This window comes from Telmatherina bonti, assembly GCF_933228915.1.
Source record: "Telmatherina bonti genome assembly, chromosome: 8".
NCBI classification, from domain to species: Eukaryota; Metazoa; Chordata; class Actinopteri; order Atheriniformes; family Telmatherinidae; genus Telmatherina; species Telmatherina bonti.
The window spans coordinates 15,790,198-15,812,362 of record NC_136626.1 but is presented as its reverse complement, the minus strand read 5'-3'; the positions used below and the strand labels follow the sequence as shown (position 1 = coordinate 15,812,362).

The following is a 22,165-nucleotide window of genomic DNA, read 5'->3' as shown; positions in this document are numbered from 1 at the left end:
GTGTGTGTGTGTGTGTGTGTGTGTGTGTATGTATGTATGTATATATATGTATATATATATTTGTATGTACGAGTTTACTCCAAGCTGAATCAATCCATCATAGTGAGGGGAGGAGGAATGAACATAGAGTGCTGGAGCAGCTTTCCTTAACATATGAGACAGGTTAATTGGAATCTAGGTTGATGTTACCTCAGGCAAAGAATGTCAAGGGCATCTTAGAGCGTGCTTAGATCAGCTGTGATAGATGGCTTTTCCTTCTGAGCTGTAGGACAAAAATGCCCTGTGAAAATACATCAAAGACAATTTTAAGTGTACGTTAATTCTTTTAATCACAATCTCTTTTAATTGTCTCTTGTTTTTAGTCACTATTGCTGTGCAGGAGCTATTTTGTAATGTATAAACACCTCTACAACAGAACCCTAGGTACCAGCTCAGTGTTTACAATACATGCTTTAACTTCGACAAATAAACAAACTGAATTTTACAAAAGCTACCACAATGATTCTAATAAAAATGTATTATTTGAGTTAAGTGCATTTACTAGGCTCTGAAAATGTGGGGCTTGCATGTCTAAAAAGTTACATTGACTATAACATCTAATTAATGAAAATAAATTAGCTTGCAAGGTATCTTTTTTTTTTTTATGCTTTTTTTCCCACGTGAGAATAAGACTTTATTTATTATTCGTTCAAAAAACTGTTATCATCCTGACATTTTTCTGCAGAAAATGTTTAAGGGGGTTACTTTTCTTTTAATGGACCTTAAAAATAAAAGATTGATATATGGGAAGTCATGGTGTTTGCCAACTGTGTATTTTTTTTTATTTTTATTTAACCTTTATTTAACTAAAACAATCGATTTAGAAGCAGTTCTCATTTACAAAGATGACATGAGAATTTTTTCCTAATCCACTTGATGTTTTATGATTTGAAAATTGTAGGAAAAATCAATAATTTTTATTTAAAGGTAATAAATTCCTTTATTTATCGTCTACAAAACTTTTATTTTAGTCATGAACAGTTGCTAATAACACACTGTCAGCTCGACCTAAAATTACTCTAGCATTCATTCATTTTCTTAACAACTCTGTCCGATTAAGTGTCACAAGGAAGCTGGAGCCTATCCCAGCAATCACCGGACGATAGGCGGGTTACACCCTGGACAGGTCACAAGTCCATAGCAGCCCCCACAACTCACAAAAAATCCTTATTTAACCTCCAGAGGCTGCTATGGGTGGACAGATTTTGACTAGGAAAGGGTATTTTCTTGTAGTATCCTTTGGCTCTGAGCAGACAGACTCATGAAAAGTGAGTCGTTTGCTGTGTAGTTTATAGAGTTTCTTTGTGATTTGATCATACCCTTTTGAGCTTGTTGTACCTGGTTGCAATAAGAATTGCCTTAGAGCTACAGAGACCTGTTGAACCTGAGGATGCTCTGTATCACTTCACTGTAAAAGTTTACTAGAAAATGAATGTCATCAACCTAATTTACAATAGTTTCTAATGGTTAATTTTACAGTTTCAGGGTGAAAACAGTTGATTCCCATGTCAGTTTCACTATGCACCGTTCACACACTCTGCTTTAACTTCACTAATGAAGTCAAGGATGTACATTTTTCCCCTCAATTTTGTCTAAAATCAACCATAGATCCTTGCTTTGTTTTTACATCAAGCAGCAGGTTTTTCTGTGTACACCATGCATTGTAAAATTGCACATCATTCGCCATTATCCAGTTGAGGTCAGATTAATATAAAGCCCTGTTCATTTATAGCTATACGCTTTCAAATGAGCTATAAACAGCAGCTACTTTACAGTTAATGTAAATAAAATTGATCCAGATTTACATTTGATATGAATGTGGAGCAATTTCTACTTTGAATCATCACACAGTCCAGCTCCCACTTTTTTGTGTTAGTTTAGGCTAAGACACTGAAGATGCACTTACCCACAGTTTTACTTCATTGGCGACATCTCAGCAATGAACTATTTTCTTTTCATTCTGCTGTAATTTCATTCCAAACTAACCTGTGGCTGCTCTATTCAACAGGAGTGGATATCCTCTATCAATTGGGGCTTACATCTCAAAGCAGCACAGACAATCTCTACGAGAGGACAGCATTGCCTCCGATCACTTCCACCAGAGTTCCCTCCATTTTGAACTTCCCAGTTCCAGGATATGGAGTGTTATTCGACTCAAACTCCCTCTATGAAGTCCCAGCAAGCCGTCTGTTTCCCTCAGAGTTTGGCGACGAGTTTTCCGTTGTGATTAGCCTAAGCTCCTGGCGAGCAAACAATGCTTTTCTCTTTAGTGTTAAAGATGGCAGGGACAGACTGCGATTTGGCATTCAGCTGCTACCACGCAGAATAGTGGTTTACACTGCAGAGAAAGCCTCCATCTACTTTACCTACAACTGGCAAGATGGGCGCCAGCATCCATTTGCAGTTGGTGTTCGTGCACGGTCCGTTTCCTTTTATGCCGATTGTGGAGCCGTGCAGCAGCGAGAGCAGACCCTGGGGAGATCTCAAACACTGGGTGAATCTGGGGGCCTCTTCACTTTGGGGAGGATGAACTCAAAGGCAGCTCAGTTTAGTGGTCGTGTCTGCCAATTAGATATCTATCCCTCAGCCCAAGCTGCTGCGCACTACTGCAACTACCTTAAAAAACAGTGCCGGCTGGCCGACACTTATCGATTGCCTTTGCCACATCCTGGTGACGATGTTACGGCAAACGACCCCCCTTCTAGTCCTTTTACGAAGTCCCATCTTGGTGATATAGCTATCCATCGTACCCCTTTCAAGGTTACAGGAGATGATAAACTGTCCCCAAGTAGTGGCACACAACGTTCAACTCTTAGCCCTTCAATACAACCACGTCTGCGGGAAGAAAAGCACATTTCTACAATGGGTCCTTCAGCCTACCCTGACACATTCTCTCTTCAGTCTGTCAGGCCAACCTTAGCTACTCCAAGCAGGCAAGCAGATTTTGATCTTTCACGTACCAGAACTGTCACCACAACCCAAAGTGTGTTGGCAGTTGACAGAAGGCCCCAAGGGGATGCGGATTACTCAGAAAACAGCACAGAGGAAGAAAGTAGCTTTGAGAGCCAGCAGACTCAAGAAGCCTCCCCAGGTGTGATTTCCCCAGTCAGACAAAGTCGAGTAAAGGAAGGACTCAGGAACAACTCTATCACCAGCTCTGGGGATTCTGGCCAAGGGTCTCAACAGACTCATCACATCCTGGAAAGTCATAGAAGAGTCAACATCACCACTTTGTACAGGGAGAACCAGGTGGATACTTCACTGCACGACATGGATGGCAGCTATGATGATTTAGACATGGGAGGATATGATTATGGATATGAGGGGCCAGACTTCTTCTATGACTACGAAGATGGTTTACGTGGACCTAAAGGAGCGCCAGGTCCTCCGGTAAGTGACTGAATATTTGAGGATTCATGAGTTACATGAATATCTGTAGAGCTGAGAAATGCATCTTTTTCTTGACATCATAAAACACAAAGACAAGGAAATCCACACATTTTTTACTCTCACTGATGGCTTAGTTAAATATTGTTTTCTGAAATACACCCAAAATACATTAAAGATGCCTCATTTCTCTGGTGGTAGTTTAATGCTAAGCATACATCCCATCATCTCTCTTTTATCATATATGTGGAATCTAAAGTAAATTTGACATTCATGTTGAAATACTACTTCTGCTGTTAATTCCACTACTGCTAAATGCTATTGTTACTGCTCCTACTTGCTTATGTTAAAAAGATTTGAGGGTTGAAAGCTTAACCAGATTTTAAAGTAGTTCATCCAGCCTTGTTTGGCAGGAAAAATTTGCCTCTGAATGTGTAAATCTTACTCATGGAAACTTAAGACATACTTGTAAACTACATAAGATGTCAAGTTTCCATGAGAATAATCCTCCACATATTTTAATTTTTTTAACTTGAATGTCTTAAAACATGTATGACACTCGAAATAATTTTCCTGTTTTCACAGGGATCTCTCATTTTTTAAGCTTTTGGGACCAAATATTAGCTTTTTCTTGTCTAATCTTATGAGCTTAAATACAACGTAGTGTAATGTCACGAACATGAAACTGTTTGAGTTACAATTCCTGCTTTAGTAGAACACATTTTAGCAAAATAATTATTTTAGTTAGCGTGTGGGTATGTGTGTACATGCTTCGTGTTTGAGGGTATTTTGTATGTCTGGCTACTTCAACAGTTTAGATAAAAGATTGTTTTGGATGCTGGATCAACTGGAGGTTTGTGGTTGACTCGAGGTCATTGGGTCTTAGATTAGACTTGTAAAAAGCAGGGTATTCCTTCTAAAAGGGGAGTATTTCCCACTTTAAGCCACAATTTATGCATGTGGTTCATTTTTCTCATAAAAATGTTCTGTATAAATATTTGCTTGCAAAAAGTTTGAGCATGTTTCATAATGGTTAGTACTTTGTGTTGCTATGCTCCAAGGCAGGAACATGTTGTGTTGTTGCATCAACATAAGTATCATATTCAGTAGATATACTGCCTGGCCAAAAAGAGTCACCATCTAGGAGTAACTTAGCAAACAGATAAGAGCTTCTTGTTAGATAATCACTCCATGGTGACTATCTTTTAGCTGGCAACAAGTTATTGAACTCCAGCTGATGCAATGTGTAGCTTCTTTTTTGTTTGAAAACCATGTGAAAAGACACATCCAGTGTTCTTGGAAAAGTTGTATGTCTGTTTAAGAAAGGTCAAATTATTGGCATGCATCAAGCAGAGGAAACATAGAAGGATATTAAAGAAACAAATCAAATTGGGATAGGAACAGTCCAACACAATAGTAAAAACTGGAAGGATAGTGGGAAACGGAATTTTTTGAGGAAGATATGTCAGTGGAAAATAGTTTGAATAGTGCCGATCAGTGACTTTAATGTTTGGGGAAATAAAAAAAAAAAACTTGAATATAACTCGGAGCTATATTTATTGGTCAAAGTAAGAACATTTTCATACACACAATGTGAAGGAAACTCAAGGAATTGGATTCTGCATAGAAAGAAAACTAGAGAGAAAACTACTAACCAGTGAAGCTAACTGGAGAAAAAGGCTTTTTTTTGTTAAGTAGCATAGATATTGGACTCTGGATGAATGTGGTCATGGGGTGTGAGGATTCCAGATCTAGCCTGTTTCAGACTGATGGGAGGATCATGGTAATAAGAGAGGCAGATAAATGCTGACATCATGCCTGGTGCCTACTGTACAAGCCTGTGGGGTCAGTTTATTATCTGGGCGTTGCTGCAGTTGGTCAGGTCTATGTTCAGCTGACTCCCTGAATATAAGGAAAGACTAGATTAATTCATCTGTGGATTTTTTTCTTCCCTGATGGCATGGAATCTTCCAAGATGACAATGCCAGGATTCATTCAGTTCTTATGCAGAGAGAGTGGCTCAGGGAGCATGTGACACCATTTTCACACATGGATTGGCCACCAGAGAGTCCAGAACTCAATCCCATTGAGTATTTCTAGGCTTTGCTGGAAAAGATTTTGCACAGCGGCTGGACTGTGTACTCCCATCATCAATACAAGATGTTAGTTAAAAAAAATAATGTAACATTGGATGCAAATAAACCTTGAGACATTGCAGAAGCCTATTGAAACAATACCACCATATGAAAAGCTAAAGGTGCTGTTTAATATTAGACTATGTGACTTGTTTTTTGTGTTTTTTTGTGTTGTAACTTTCCTTCTGGTCAGACAGTATATAAGTATAGCATATGCAACCCAGGTATAAAATGAGTTATCAGACCAAAGGTAAATAGACAACTCACTTTTTGAACATAACCTGTTCAATAAGGGATAAGAAGTAATTGTTACCGCTGAGATGGATGTAATAGTGAGACAGAGCAGAAAACCCATCTCAAATTCAAACCAGTTCCATGTTCAGATTCAAAGACGTCATTTAAAAACTATTATTTTAATTCAATGTTTTGGTTTCTCAACACAATTCATTCTTTACTGTTTTATTAAACATTTGAAATGTATGTAAATAATACAGTAAATACAGAACATACAGCATTAATGTGAACTCCAACAGGCTTTTTACTTGCAAAGGTTTTATTTACTGTGATGAGCATAGCTTTTATCAACCTGAGAAAATAAACAGCATCACAAAAGAGAAAAAGCTGTTGTGGTAGCATAACCCCAACTCACTGTTTGGATTGTGAGAATTTGTCAATTTATTGAGCTAGATCATCTAAAACATTTCAGGCCTTGACATCAGACTTCATAGAAAGAAGTAATAAATATCCTTATATGGTCTAAGACATAAAATCACAGAAAAATGTGCTATTCATTACTCAGAAAAGGAATTAAAACAAGCAATACGTATTAAAATTCTAAATCATATAAAAATAATCAGAGTTCTCTGCTTAGCCTGCTGCTCTATTGCCAAAAATATGGTCATTACACTTGAATCATAGTGATGTGAATTATATTTAAACTAGTTAGAAAAATGTCAGGATAAATCAAAGGCTTAAGTGAACAATGCTCAATGACCTAAGCAATGTTGACAGATTCTGATTCCAAAAATAAAACAGTTGTGCTCAGGTCCAAAAAAATCCAACTAGTTGCACCCTTAGTTAAAGCAATGCTTTAGAGTAAATCAGAACTTTAAGAGTGGATGAAAAAGAGCTATGCCCTCCTTTTTCCAATACAGCATGTCCGGTTTTGGTAATGCAGTGTCTTTATGTAAGCTGTGTAAAGCAGACTACCTTATTTGATAACACAATATATACAGTGATCCATCTTAAGGTAATATCACAGAGCACTAATGAAATGATTCTATTTAGCATCCTCTCATACAGCACTCTTCTTGAATTCTCTCTGTTAGTCAGTTCTTGTCTTGGCAGCAAAATTAAAACATGTGACTGTCATTGTTTTACTTTGTGAAAGCCTCCGATTCTTTGGACCCCATTGTTGTGGCCAAGGCAGTGGTGTGGTCACAGTTTCCATGCATCTGTGTGTGGGAATCTCAGAGAACAAACAGATGTGTCTTTATGAATCTCTCCCTCACTACTCATGAATTCAAACTAATTACATGAATCTTTCAGTGTGCAATGACAATGATCAATAATAATCTTTTGCTACTGTAAAAATTCTCATTGTGTTTAGATGATATTGTTTTTTACAATGACATGACATAATACTATCATCTAGTGATAAAAATTTAAGTTTCTAATCTTCAGTGGCTTTTTCCCAAGTAATGGGAAGCTCAGATCAGCGTGATGGAAAGAGAGATTTGGTCAATAACAGATTCATAAAGAGGCAAAGCAGGTTGATGTGTTTATGTAGTCATGTTACATGTGATAACATGAGAAAGACCAGACAGTAATTTTTTTACGCTTCTACTTACATTCACACAGTCATGCTTTGTTTTCTCACATCTGGTACAGCATACATAAATAACTAGGAGCGTTCAGAGAGTACAGACCTCTGCCAAGGTATTGTAATTTTTGTTTTGCCAGTTATTGTGACTGTTATTTTTGAGTAAAAAGCTCTGATGGCAAATTATCCCTCTCACACCATAGTAGAGAATCCTTCAGACAAATGCTGGACCCAGGTTGTGATCCAGATCACCCCCAAAATGTAATCAAACATTCCTTATTCCATTATGGAGATTTCCAAAAAATTTAATCAAAATCTATTTATTACTTTTTAAGTTATGTTGTGAAGAAACACAGACAGATAAACAAAACAGCACTTCTAAATACACGACACCCTCATTGACATAGGTGATAATTAAGTTACAGAATGTTTCCAGAGTTTGCCTTTAGCTTAAATTGAAAAAGGATTGGAATGGATAAAATGGAAGTGAATTGAGTAACTTTTTATTCAGTAAAAAAATATCTTAAACATGCAAAGCAAATATATAGATAAATAAACAAAAATAAATTGTCTGGAAAACTGTTAAACGTCAAGAGAAAAATGCTACATTGTTAGCTGAACGTTGCTTTTTTTAATGGTGTTATGTCTAGAACTTATGGGACTAAGGCCTGGATCTACTTGAGGTTTGTGTGTACTAAAACATGTGCAAATTCATTGCACACACAAAGAAGTAGAGACTAATTTACTTACAACATGCACTGAGGGTCCCAACTTTCAAAGGTGCAAAATAGTGCATCTGCATCCAGTTAGTATGTTTACACCAATGAATATACATTATTTTATCCTGTATTTTGGAACAACAAAATGTAAATCTGAATTCAAACCTGAGAGCAATTTTGCTCATAAAAAACTGTGCATATATTTAATATGTTTCCAAAGGACTTGCAAATAGTCTGTGTGCATAATTGCACACATGGCTGCAGTTAATGTCACAAGAAGGAGACATCGAAACAAAGCAAGGAGATGCAGAAAATGCTATTTTTAACCTTGTATTTTTGGGATGATCATCAAAACATGTGGTTTATCCAGCACTGACGTTTTGTAGCTGTTGGAGCAACTCAGGATAGAGTTTGGATAGAAATCACACATCCATGCAGATGACAGATATTGCACGTGAAAGCAGGGATCCTCCAGATGTGCTGTCCAAGACCTAAATGCATTGTTTCCATGTTTTTTTTTTTTCTTGTTTTTTTTTTTTCGGTAACTGGATTTCTTAGAGTAATAAGAGCAAGTGATTGGGCCCATGTGCAAAATATATCCGATCAGTGCATGTTTTCTGTCCTCCAAGTTGCGAGCTGGTGAGTCTTTAGATGGCTGGCCTGTAGGTTGTTCAATTTATGAAATCCTTAATAAAAATAAATCAGGCCTCTATTAGAAACAAGAGACTGTGTTATATTCATTCATGTTTTCTTTCTTTTTTTAAAGGTAACCGTGCATAAGCCCTACACCCCCACCTGTTTGATCATATGCCCATTTTCCTTTTGTTCACCTTCTAATGTCCTTATACCATCCTTTTACTTAATTACCTCTTTGCATTGTTTTAGCAACAGCATTCACTTTTTCATAATTTCGCTCCCATACAGCATTTCATTGTGTGGCAGTCAGATTTCTTTGCTGTAGGTCATGCTCGACAGGCTGCAAACCACGCCACTAGCAAAACCCTTATTTGGGACCCATATTTGGATCTGCCTCCCATTTACTCAATCACTCTTATTAAATCACCCACAAATCATGGTTTAGCCAATGCACAACATTCTAGATTGCACACGCAAATTACTACTCGGAAATTGGGATCTTAATAGTTTAGGCCGTAAGTGTTTCATCTGCCAAAGACAAAGTGCTCTTAACACTACAACCGCCAAGCAGGTCATTTTTACCTCCTTGGCTCTTCAAACACTTATATCTCTGTTAAAATAAAATCCCTATTTCTCCAAATTTATCACTTTTCCTGAAATGGGTCCAGTGAACTTATAGTGAATTTTGGTGAGTGTGTGATCACAACAAAAAGAAACCTGAGAATAAATATCTAGAACCGCAAACGAGGTCATTTCTACCACCTAATGAAATGCATTGTTTTCATCTGTCAGATGTTTTCGCGCCACGCCCATTCGCGTCACTCCTGGTTGCTTAGTAACGCACATGAGTTTGACAGCTGTCAAAGATTGAGTAAGAGGGTTTTATGATCGCTGAATCTGAGAAATGGATAAATACAAGAGATATATGAATGCCAAAGAAGCTTGGTTATTATTTCAAGAACTGAGTGACGGAGAACTAGCTCTGGATGTCGGTGGAGGATTCTGACGAGACGGTGGAGGAATAAGTAGCTGGAGAAATTGATGATCTGTCTTTTTTACCCGAACGAGTCATCTAGTGAGGATGAGGAGCTGATCACACATCGCCACAACCCACATCGTGTTTGCATGCGAGTGAATAAAAAATAAGTTGAAGAGCAGCGTTGATTTATCTCACTGTAAAATTAATTATAATATTGAAATATGTTATTTTGTTATTTAATATACTATGTTTTTTACTGTTTAGCTAGTTTTTTTTAAAGTCTCAATTATAACTAGTAACATAATAAATGGATTCAAACAACTTCAAAGCATCTTTGCGTTATTTGCGCTGTTGCAGCAGGGGGTGGTAAAAATTACCCTTCTCAGCGGTTCTAGGAGTATTGGAATGTTGGCGGTTCTAGTGTTATTTTTAATAATCAGATCGTTGAACTGCAAAAATGTACAGAGAATGGGACCACCAGAATAACTGCCAAAAACATCTGGATTATTTTTCAACACGTAAAACATATTGAATTTCCCTTTGGGGATTAATTAAGTATTTTTCATTTAATTTCAAAACATTTCCAGCCTCAGAAATTCCACCGTAGATTAGGAGAATGGCACATTTTTAAAGAAGTCATAACCTGGTCTTTTTATGTCTCCACTGTCCTCTCGGTGTTTTTAAATAATTGTTTAAAAACTTATTAAACCAAATAAAGTTTTAAAAGTGCTTGTTTTGACCATTTGTTCTCATGCGAGATTTTGATCAACACAGATATTAATTTAAAAAATAATGAGATGTGATTGATTGCTGGAAGTCCAGCGCTGGAGGGGGGGCAGTACGTTCATTCAGTGAATGTTCACCCTGGACAGCTTGCCAGTCCATCGCAGCGCTACACAGAGACAAACAACCACTCATGCTTACACTCATTCCTAAGGACAATTTAGAGTAACTAATTAACCGAACATGCATGTCTTTGGACGGGAACCCACACATACATGGAGAGAACATGCATACTCTACACAGAAAGGCCACTGCCCAAACCTTGTCCCAGCCAAGGATTGAACCAGCAACCTTCTTGCTGTGAGGCCACAGTGCTAACTACTATTCCACCGTGCAGCCCCGGACCAGTAAGTCTGATGCTAAAAGCAACAGCTAGTAATAGCAAGCTAACTGACAGCGGCAACTTTCTGAATTCAACCATTTATGTTTGAACCCGACTGAGCCTGAGAGAGAAGATACTGAGATGGTGGAAGAAGCACGTTTACAACAAACTGTCTCTGAATGGTATAGTTGTCATTTTAATGTTTTGCTGTAAAGTCAGATGGCATGTTGACAATAGGGCATGTCGTTCATGTTAATACGTCTCAATTTTATTCTGTGTTGGACCATTTTTTGGATTATGATTGTACTTTTTTAAAAAATCCTAAGTTAGAGATTTAAAAAATGAAGTAATGTTGATGCATGCTTCATATTTCCCTACCAAACTTACAGTACATGCCACACCAAACTTACCGGAAGCCAGGTTTAGGTAAACCTAGAGATAAACACACACACATTTTAATGACGCAGAACTGCACAATTCAGCGTATTTACTTTAGGTTTTATTTACCACCAGTGTTTATCCTAATTAATTAACCTATTTAGATTTGCTGTTTTAGCCAGGTGTCTGTAAAATGTTGTGTATTCCACATGACAGATCTCTGGTTTATATAGCCACCATGCGGCTGTCTTACTGTAGGGATAAATAACATGAAGTTAAATATCCTGTATAAATAAAGTGTCATGGTTTTGCTGCAACATCCTGATGAGGCTTCCTGATGACCTATGTAGACCCTTGTTTTATATATGCAGCATCACCTACCATTTTTTGTTATTGTAATTATCGTCTCTGTTAAGCTGCACACGTGGAAATTTTGCTATTAGAAAGAGAACAGGAACACAGCAAGATATTGCTTATTACTGTGCTTAGAAAATAAAATGCCTCAATGTTTCGTTTCTCAGGTGCTCAGATGGAAGGATGAAGCTCCAAACTTCCCTGTGTCGGATCCAACATCCTGGCGTGGAACCTGTTTGTTTAAATAATTTTTCCTTACAAAATGCAAAAAACTTTTATCAGCAGGATTGTGTGCATTTACTTATTGGAGGAAATGAAGGGGAAGTTCCTCTTCTATACCCAAAAAAATTCAGAAATAAAGCTAATCAAATGGAAAATAACTGTAAAAGTTCTGCCTTTTCATATTGCATACAACAAATAGGAACTTTGCTGCAGTCACTTAATTACAAAAGTAATTGAAATAAAGTATATACATAACTTTACCATATACACATTTCTACATCTAACTTCTGAATATAAAATGTAAAGTAAGTAAAAAATTTTTTTTAAAAAGTAAGAAGGTCATGAAAACACAATGTCTTTATTGGTGTACAGTAAATCAATGTTCATTTTTAATGTAATAGAATAAATGATAAAGGGCATCACATCTGTCATGGTTTGTTTTTAGCTTGGGTCTTTAGTTCTAGTTTTGTGTTTTTATTTTGTAGTGTTGTGTCTTGTTTTCTCTGTAGCCTTTGTTCCTGTTTATAGTTTTCACCTGGAGTCAATCAACTGATTTATTTCACCTGTGTCTTGTTCCGTCTCTGTCTGTATTTATAGCCTCTGTGTCAGTTTAATTTTTCTGGATCATTACATGAGTCCCCTGGTGTTGTTTTCTGTTAGCCTCCTGCTTTCAGTTTCTCACATTAAAAGTCTAGTTTCTTCATCTCTGGCTCCCATTTCTGCATTCTGTGTCCACACCTCCACCACCCCCTGCATGACAATGTCTACATTAGACACTTACTTGGACTTGGTCCACATAACAGTCAATGTTGTCATATGATCTTGAAAGCTGAACTTTTTTGGAACAGATTGTGTTGCAACATGGGAGTTCAACATGCAGCAACAAAATAAACAGCAAACTGATGTAGAAGTAATGCTCTGTAAAAGTCCACAACACCTTTTGTGTTATACATGTGATTTTAGTGGGGACAATTGGAGTTGAATAGAAGGCATTAACTTAAAGGACAAATTGTATTGGATCTTTAGTAATGTGTAAACTTTGCAAAATGCTTTTAATGCCATGTTGCATCTACCAGAACATGCCATGCAATAGTTACCTAATTTTCATGCTGCATTGTCATGACCAAGAATATGTTAATCCCTCAGATTTACCATAGTCTGGTGTCTGCTGCATCTTGAGGGTGTAGTTTGAGCCTTCTACTTAAAGCTTTGTTAAAAGAACATTGAGGGAAAAAAACTTGGCTCCTTTCTTTAAACTTTATAGCTGTTACATAAATATAGCACATGCTCATCATTGAAGATGCCTGGACAGTGAACTACATGTTATTGCTTGCCATTAACATACTCTATCTCTTTTTTCTTTTCTTCCTCACTCCCTCTCTCTGTCTATCTTTACAACATTCCCTTTCTCCTCCTACCCCTCTGTCCTACTGGTTTAGGGTCCTCCTGGTCCCCCTGGTTTACCTGGTCCTCTTGGGAAAAGAGGTTCAAGGGTGAGTAGACTATCCAGAGACAGTGGTACTTATGCTGAATGTGGCCAAGTACATGTAATCTGTTACAAAGGGAGCACTGCCTTTCATTGAAATATGAATGAAATGTGGGTAAAAAGAAGTGTAATTAGGGAAAATGTGTAATAAGAAATTTATTTTCCTTCTACATGGAATAGTAGACTGCTTGTTATGGTTATCCTGAAATATCTGTACCTAATAGTAAAATATGTACAAGTTGAAAAGGACAACAGAAAACTGAATAAATTGGGAAGAATATAAAAATCTAAGAAATAAAAAATAAAAATTTCAGGAAAATATTTAAATGCAACTTGATCTGAGATTTTCCAGTTGGAATAGGAGGCTTCGCTCTGTATATGTGTTGTATAGAAAATGAAGGTTATGTGGCTCTTAAAAGTCCATATGAAATCAATGTTGATGTTTCAGCCATTTTTTATGTGAAATGTATTGCATACTTTGTCTTCTGTATACTATTGTATATTTCCAGGGGCAAAACAGATGCCATGCATTCAGCTGATGTCTTCACAATTTCAGAAAGTTCACTACAAGAAAAAAAAAAAAGAATTGTTGTGCCACCTGCTGAAGCCAGTGTAGCTGACTATTCAGTTTACATGAATGTTTTATTGGTAGGTGGGAAGCCCTCTTTCTTTGGTGGTATTAAAGCTTTAAGAGTGTAGCATTGCTGTTTAACGGCATAACATTTTATCTCAACATTTAATTGACAAGTTTTCATTTGTCATGGTATCCGGTAAAGAATAGCTCTATCACGCCATCTCAGCTGCATCTATTTATAAGGTAGAGAGGGGCTTGTCTTCGGTAAGCATGACTAACCATGGGAACAAGCCATGCTACATTGTAATGAGAGCATTTGCCTTGTGGGTGCAGGGAACTTTGGTAATGTTTGGAAAAAATGACCACACTGATTGTACAGAATATGCAAAAAAAAAACCAAAAAAAACACAGCAGCAGCATGTGCTGGATGTGCTGCACTTTGATCTCAAGACAACTCTTTAGGCTACTGCCAAGGTTGTCATGATGCAATGCTTCAATCATGCCACAAGCCTTTAAGGCTTTTCGAAGCAGAACAAGACACATTTTATTAATATATGACATGCTATGTGTCAGAGAGTTGGTGTAAAATAAGTTGATTTTTGGTTTTTGCTTCTTCATACACCACAAACTCCCTGGATAATTTATCTCAGCGAGTGTAAACAACTGCTGTGCTTCAGTGGAGAACATCATACAATGCAATTAGCTTGATTTAGTTTTTCCTTCTCTGTTGCTTTTATCCTGTTTTAAGAGTTCAGCTAAAGCTGCATGGAAACAACACAAAGGGCTGCGTTGGTGAAGGCATGTTGATTTATGCTAAAGGCAAAATAGTAAGAAGAGGCTGAAATAGTAGAGCACTGTTATCCAAAAAAACATTTTTTTTGTTTATGACAAGCTGCCATGACTGTATGCTGACAGTATAACCACAGATCTGAAGCAGGAAGTATGAACAGTTTGGTCCAATCTATTTCTGCATGTGCTGTTCACATGAGCTCATTATGGTAGGAGGTTTTCTGCTAAAGATGCACTGAAGGTCCAGAGCTTTTAATAGAAGCCTGATGCATTTTCCATACGTGCACCAGAATCCTGAAAATGTTCTGGAGATGCCCCAGAACTTTGACATATCAGAAAACACATGCTTACACAATTTGTTCTGGACGTCCTGCAGAAATCTTAGTAACATCTATTGTTCATCAGTGAGTATGACAACTTAGTTTCCTGCCCACTACTATATATGCATACAGATGCATGCGATATTGGTATCAGTACAATATGGAGAGTCTCTGTCGAGTGCGTTGCAAAGAAAACAGCTATTTCTACAACATAATTTATGCTTCACGTGCTGTCTCCTGCGCAGTCAAAACAGCTGTTCATCTGGTGCTCCTCCCTCACATTTCCAGCCAGGAAAGCACTTCTCCAGCAGAAAGTTCCCACTGTGATGTGCTTGTGTAAGCAAAAACAACAGAAAAAGGCCAGACCAGACTGCCCAGACATTCTCCTAAAAAACTCCAATGTTGATGTGTGAGAACGGCCTGGAGGGAAAATTTCACTCCAAGTGTTGCAGACATTTGCATTTGCTCTCTAGAACAATTCAGGACTCGAGTGTATGTACAGTATGAAGGAGTTTTAGTATCGCAAAGCTAACAGTGCAAATGCAGTGACAGTTAAGTAAAGTAAATACAAGCCTGCATGCATTTCTTTGGCCATTGCGGAAAACTGAAAGATTATGTGCTGGAAGTTTTACTTTGATCAAGGTTCATTGTTATGGCCAGATGATGCTAAACCGTGTTTTCTGTACTGGGATCACTGTTGTATCAAAAGGCTAGCTCTACACACATGGAGGGGAGGGCTGTCTCTTGGCATGAACATGGCCTTATGTCTTGCTGTGTTTTACAAAGAGCATGAAAGCATGCTCAAAAGCAGACAGGCTGGTAGACAGAGTACTGCAGCATACAATAAAATATGCCTCCCGTTAAAAGGTTGGAAAGCGTTTGGTTGCTACAGAACATGATTTTAACCCCTTAGGCTTTGTCATAATGTGGAAACAAAGCGAGACTTGAGGTCATTATGTGGTAGAAAACTGATGGTATTGTGCATCTACCGTTTTAACAGATTATCATCCTCCCTTATGTAAGAATTCATCACAGGGAAAGACTAAAATTAACTTCAGAGGTTCTTCAGATCCAATCAGTCATTGATGGTGACTTTACAAGGTGATGATATTTACAGTAATCAACGTTGACAGGATTTGGCTGCAAGCATTTTTTTTTTTATTTTATCATCGTTGTACATTTTACTGTGATTGAAAAATATCTTTTTTAAACTGTTGTTTTTTTTCAGCAACTTATTATCATCTAATAGAAGCAGATTTAATTTCTCCTTGACCTTAAGCTTTTTGGGCTTATATCAAGTTTCAAGGCTTAACTTTTCTAATTCACAACAAAGTGAAGGCACTTTGGAGATGATCAGCTCCATTGAATTCACAGCGATCCGATTAAAAGATACAAATGTTATGAACTGTGTTCATAAAAGCCAATTCATAAAGAATAATTGCCTTGCTAAGGATACTGACTGTTGTTAGCAAATAACATTAATTTCATGTTTTTTACACTCTGTCTTAACTGCATATGCCCTGAACTAGCCCTATAATTCAAACTGAAATTGAATTTATCTGTTTTAGGGTCCTCCTGGTCCACATGGAAACCCAGGACAACCTGGACCCCCTGGGCCTAAGGTGAGTGGCATAAATAAAAGTTCTATGGCTTTAAATTATTAATTAGATTTTTTCTGTACAAGTAAACATGCAAACAGCGGCTTAATATGGTTTACACAGGAAGATAGTCAAATCTTGCACACATACATCTGCATTCCCCTTAAACCCCTTGAAACTCTGTCAATCTTAGATCCTTTACAGCGAATTGTTTCACTGATTGAGAGAGGAAGACCAAAAAAGATGCTTTGCAGGAAGGGAAACGGATGAGTTATGGACCGCGAAATCTTTGTTGTAACCAAAAATTAAGCAGTGTCCATACCAATTTCACCGATCACTTCCATTAAAATGGTTGGAATCCATTTTCTTCATTTCATGGGTGTAGACTTTGGTAGGGATGGTAGGGGCATGTCCCAACCAATATCCAGCAACTCCTTAGTTGTCTTTATCCTTTTCAGTCATACAAACAGCAAAGATCAACGATTTTTTTTTTTTTTTTTTTACATATATCTGCCTTGAGTCATGCCAGCCCATTTCAGCTGATATGATTGACTCTGCTGTTTTGCTTTTTGCTAACATGATTAGCTGTCCCTACTGTTATTCACTCTTCAGAAAGTGCTCACACTTATGGCTGGTGCTAACTTAATGGAAGTCCTAACAACTGAACTTTCTACCTGACTTTCTGTAACATAATACTGTGTAGACTTTAAAAAAAAAAAAAAAAAAAATTATTTGGTACAGATCTGTGCAAAAGATGCACCATAATCATTTTAATGTCTTTTGAAATTAAAATTATAATTAGGATTGTGTAATAATGTCACAAATTAACATGGATATCACTATCACAAATCATGTGTAGTTGTGAGTCTATGTGATCACATGTCGATTTTCTATTTTAAAATGATAACAGGAATAAGGATAATGTATTTTGTAGTAAGGGTTTATCATAATGTTTGTATCATGTTGTTTAATGGTCACACTTATGTCCCTGCCAATGTTAAAACCAAACACTTTTTTTTATGATATAATGACATTATAAATGAAAATTAGGCAAATCTGGCTTTATTTTTATACATTTTGTTAACTTGGCCTGTGTTGTTGTGATTATACAACAGAGTTTGATTAATGTAAACTCTTTTGTTTTTACTGTGAAAAGAACTTTGTGCTACTCATGAAAAGTGTTTTATAAATAAGATTTGGACTTAAATGAGCATATGGAGAGCAATAACTACATATCTACTAGCTTGTTTATTTTGAATATGTGCAGGTATTCCAGGTGTCAGGTAAACAGGAAGGAAGATGTTTAAGTTATTCTTTAATCCCTTTGTTGTCACCATCTCAAACTGAATAGTCGTTTTGGGAAAAATATGCTAACTGATGTGTTGCATGCATATTTGCATTGACAGGGATCTGGCTAAGCCACTGTGTCCAAATCCTCCTTGATATGTGATTTCATGGAATTCTTTTTATTACAGTGCACACTACTTTCTTGTTACTTTAAAAATGTTGAAATAACGTAATGCTTTTTAGACCCTTGTCTTTTATTTTTTCATTAACCTGTTGGTACCAGACATCCTGTGAGTAAGACATGACAAATAGATATGTAATATTACTCATTTTACTTTTCTAGTACCTACACACGTGGTACACCATCGGAAAGCTGCAATTCTTGAGATTTTGAATGGTGTATACCATTACAAGCTAAAATAATATCATTACGTTAAATGATAATTGGAGTCAAACTGAGATATTTATTTTAAAGTGAAAGGTGATCATCATTATTAATTTAATGAATTTCAATTCAGCTTTATTTGTATAGTGCCACGTCACAAAAATGAAAATCATCTCAACTTTATACATATCCGTTCGAGCTAATTCATAATAACTGGCCTGGTTATAGAAAACCGACAGATTGCATTGAATCTTGACTTCGATCCATTCCCCCATCCTTAGCAGGCATCAGGTGACCGTAACAACATAACCAGGCAACCATTATGTAATTACTGATAAATTTGTGATGATGCATTCTAGTTGTAGCTATTATGCAGCTTTGAAATAAATTAAATGTTTATTTTATTCCTTCAGTTGCTAAAAATCTAAAATTCTTTAACTTTTATATTTTAACCTTGACTTGAATCAGTTTTCTCATATTTATATAATTATTTTAATTATCTTTTCCTTGTTTCTTGACCTAATGACTGATTGTTGAGATATGGTTTGGATGTGGGGGAGCTACAAATGAATTGCCCTTTGGGATCAAGAAGGTTGTCCTGAAGTCTTGAAAACCTTTGTCCAAATCTAATTTCAGCTAAATGTTGCTTTAGATACATCCTAGATTTACATTTTTAGCCTCATGACAACAAAACAAACAAAGCATCTTGATAAAGGTTCTCAAGCTAAATCAGTGTCGGTCAGTGAGAATCTCTACTGCATAAAATAAATGTTTGCCAAGGGTCTCAAGTGGGGATAGGCTTAGTCTGAATATTTCGCTGGAACTTTCTACAGTTCTTGTTGTTTTCTGTAAGGCCTGTTGTGGTGTTGTCACCTGATCGTGGAATTGTCCTTGAATCCTCCACACCTATGGAAGTGTGCTTTTCTGGACATGATGGATTTACCATACAGTAAAGGTCATCAAGTATTAGAGAGTGTGATCACAGTAGAACTAAAGCAGATGTGGCCAGATGAGAGCGAATGTCACCATAAAGAGATATGTTGTCACAATGTAGCTGGAAACACCCAAGGCTAGATACTGATCTGAACAGCAGGTTTAGCTTTCCTAACTAATTGTTGCTTCTATGTTGCCACAGAGCCTAATCAGTAGAAAGAGTAGTTCCAATTCTGTACTCACACCACTGATTACTTACACAAGGAGAAATGAAAGTATCTTTGTTGAGCTTTTTCCCAGGATGGGACCAGATGGATTGACATAACTGAGCAAGGATGTGGGCAGCACCATGCAGATGTTAACGGTATTTGTATTCCTGAACAGCTACCGCAATGTGGTAATCAGTGGTATATGTTGCAAGTAAGGCTAAAACAAGGATAATGTTTCCACACTCTTCTTGATCACTTGATGTGAAGGTTTCTGCAGAGTGGATAAGAGTTTAATATGCTGTTTTATTAGTGAATTAATAAAACTGAGACGACTTTTTTTCAGTTTCACCACCTGCTGATATAGTGAGCACATTTCACTGAGGTTTACAGATTTGTTATTGAGAAAGACTTGGCAGTCTCCTGAGTATCTCTGCTTTCAGCCTGTACTCCCACATTCATGTGAACAGATACAAAGTGTATCTGTCGTGTATGTTGTGGTGACTAGTTGGTGAGTCAGTCTTATCCTCTAAAACCCTTTGTGGAGGGCTGGAAATGGACTGAGAGACTTCTTTGTCTCAGTTAATGAAATATCTTTTGTTGAAATGTGTTTTGGTTACTAAGACACATACAACTGATGTTGCACTCAGCTGACATGCATTAAGCACCATGTGAGATGTTATGACTGTGTGCTCTAAACTTAAAAGACCCTGACAGTCTACTTCATGCACTCTTGACTGTTTTTCAAACAGGATGAAACTCTGGCTTCGTGCTGTGGCAGAATTTCTGCTTACACTGCGTTTTGGCTTCGTATGCTTCACTGGGTGTCAGTCAAAACTACAGTAATATGATTCTTAAGATCTACTGTATGTATGTAACCTTGGTTCACAGTGGGTATGCACAGAAATAGAAAAAAAATTGTTAAAGTTAGAGTCCTGATGCTGTTTGCATTGCATACGTATAGGTTTTTACAGAGAAACATGGCTTGAATTAGGAAACATTAGGAACTAGGAAACAGGTGAGATTATCAGGTATAGAAGTAATGCTGAATCTATGAGATGGATATCTTGCCAGTTTAGCCCACAAGAGTTTGAAATTTAGTTTTGATGGAGTGAAAAACAAATAGATGTTATGACCTTTAATCTACCAATTTTTTTTATTACATGACGTTCTGATGTCTGACTGTTTAAATCCACTATTTTAGTTCTGTTGAAATCATTGTGTAAAGTGAAGCTGTGCTCCAGCAGTTGCTCATTTTTGCAAAACATGGACGTTGCATGTATAGGAGAAAAATTCTGAATGTCTTTTAAGTTATTTTAGTTTCTTTAAGCGAAACCTTTTAGGATGTACAATTAGTCTTGTGTGGTAAGATGATGGGAAGTTCAAGGCTGTTACAAAGGAAATATGCTGGAAGTAGAAGCAGGCATTCCAAATTGGACTGCACTGCCCTTGTACAGGCAGTAGCATCCAATAAAACTGTTTATCACTCTTCAGTTATTGGATTATAAGTGGCAAAGTAATAAGAGGTGATGCTTCTTTAGTCAATGAGTGCCAGAATCATGGCCTGTTGGCTCAACAGGACCTCCCAGCTTTGGTGTTGCCATTCCCCTCTGGTGAAGCTAGCGCAATGAGTGGTAACTCCTCTCACGCTGCTCCTGAATTTTACCTAAGAGACTGTTGGGTTTGCCACTAAACTTACTATTATTGAACCTATTCTGGTCAGTTTCAACTGTTTTAATTCTTCTGCTGTGTACATTTTTTTGGCCAATTGGTTGTTTGAAACATGCTGCATAAATAACATTATGTTTGATTTAATTATTTACCACTGAGACACCTTAAATCTGAGAAATATGAGCCTGCAAGTTTATTTTATTCTAGATTGCTTTGTCTCTATCTCTTGTTTACAACACATGCGACTGGGAAAAAAAAAAGCCATGAACAACTCTGCCAGTGACGAACTAGCTGTAAGTCCAGGTTGTCTCCCTTTTCTCAAGGAAACACAGTGTTTGTGACAAACATCTGAAGAAGACTAGGAGAGCAGACTTTTCCCAGGGAAACTGCTCTATTATCTCACAGCCAAATCTCGTGTGATGACTTGAGCGATGTTAAAGTCACTGAAACTCGTGGAGCTGTGTTGTTTGTAAGCAGTCGGTGGGTAAGCAGTTGCTCCAACTTGTGAGAAATCGCAGCATTGGAGGGGAATTCACGTGAGTATTAAGAGGCTACATCGGGGGTGTCTAACTCTGGTTTTCAAGGGACACAATCCAACAGGTTGTCCATGTTTCCCTGATCCAACACACTTGATTTAAATTGAAGTGCTCTAGTCAACAGCGTGTTAAGTTCTGCCCAGTCGTGTTGATCCTTCAATTTGATTCATGTGTCCTGCAGAAGGAAACTACCTAATCCTCTTTTAACTATATTATATTTTATTTAACCTAACTTCTTATTGAGATTAAAAATCTTTTACAAGGAAGAACTAGCCACAATCGCAGCCATGCAAAAGCAACTATATAAAAAAATCAGCTGTATAAAACATATTAAGAGTCATTTAAAAGGAAAATGCTTGAGAATCAGGCCCCATCAAGAGTTGTCATTTCTTTTTCCTTTTTTTGTTATTCGAATAGAAAAAAACTCTTACTATTACAATGTTTAGGAAAACAGATAAGAATTTAGGTAATCAGGATATGCTGGAGCAGGAACAGAATACATCTGTTGAACATTTTAAAGTATTAGTGGAAGAATAAATGAAACTCTTAAATGTGTTCATTAGTTTTCCTCTTTTGGCAGCTTCATTTTAGATCAAATCAGCAC

At 37.1% G+C, this 22,165-nt stretch overlaps 1 protein-coding gene across 1 annotated transcript in view; it reads left to right on the top strand.

The window, feature by feature from the left end:
* The window catches only part of col24a1 (collagen type XXIV alpha 1 chain), a 98,839-nt gene that overhangs the window by 9,157 nt on the left and 67,517 nt on the right, over positions 1–22,165 (top strand). The window contains exons 3-5 of the mRNA XM_079244457.1: positions 2,048–3,429; positions 13,216–13,269; positions 16,514–16,567. Of these exons, the coding sequence (XP_079100583.1) occupies positions 2,048–3,429; positions 13,216–13,269; positions 16,514–16,567 (1,490 nt within the window). The remainder of the gene's footprint in view (positions 1–2,047; positions 3,430–13,215; positions 13,270–16,513; positions 16,568–22,165) is intronic.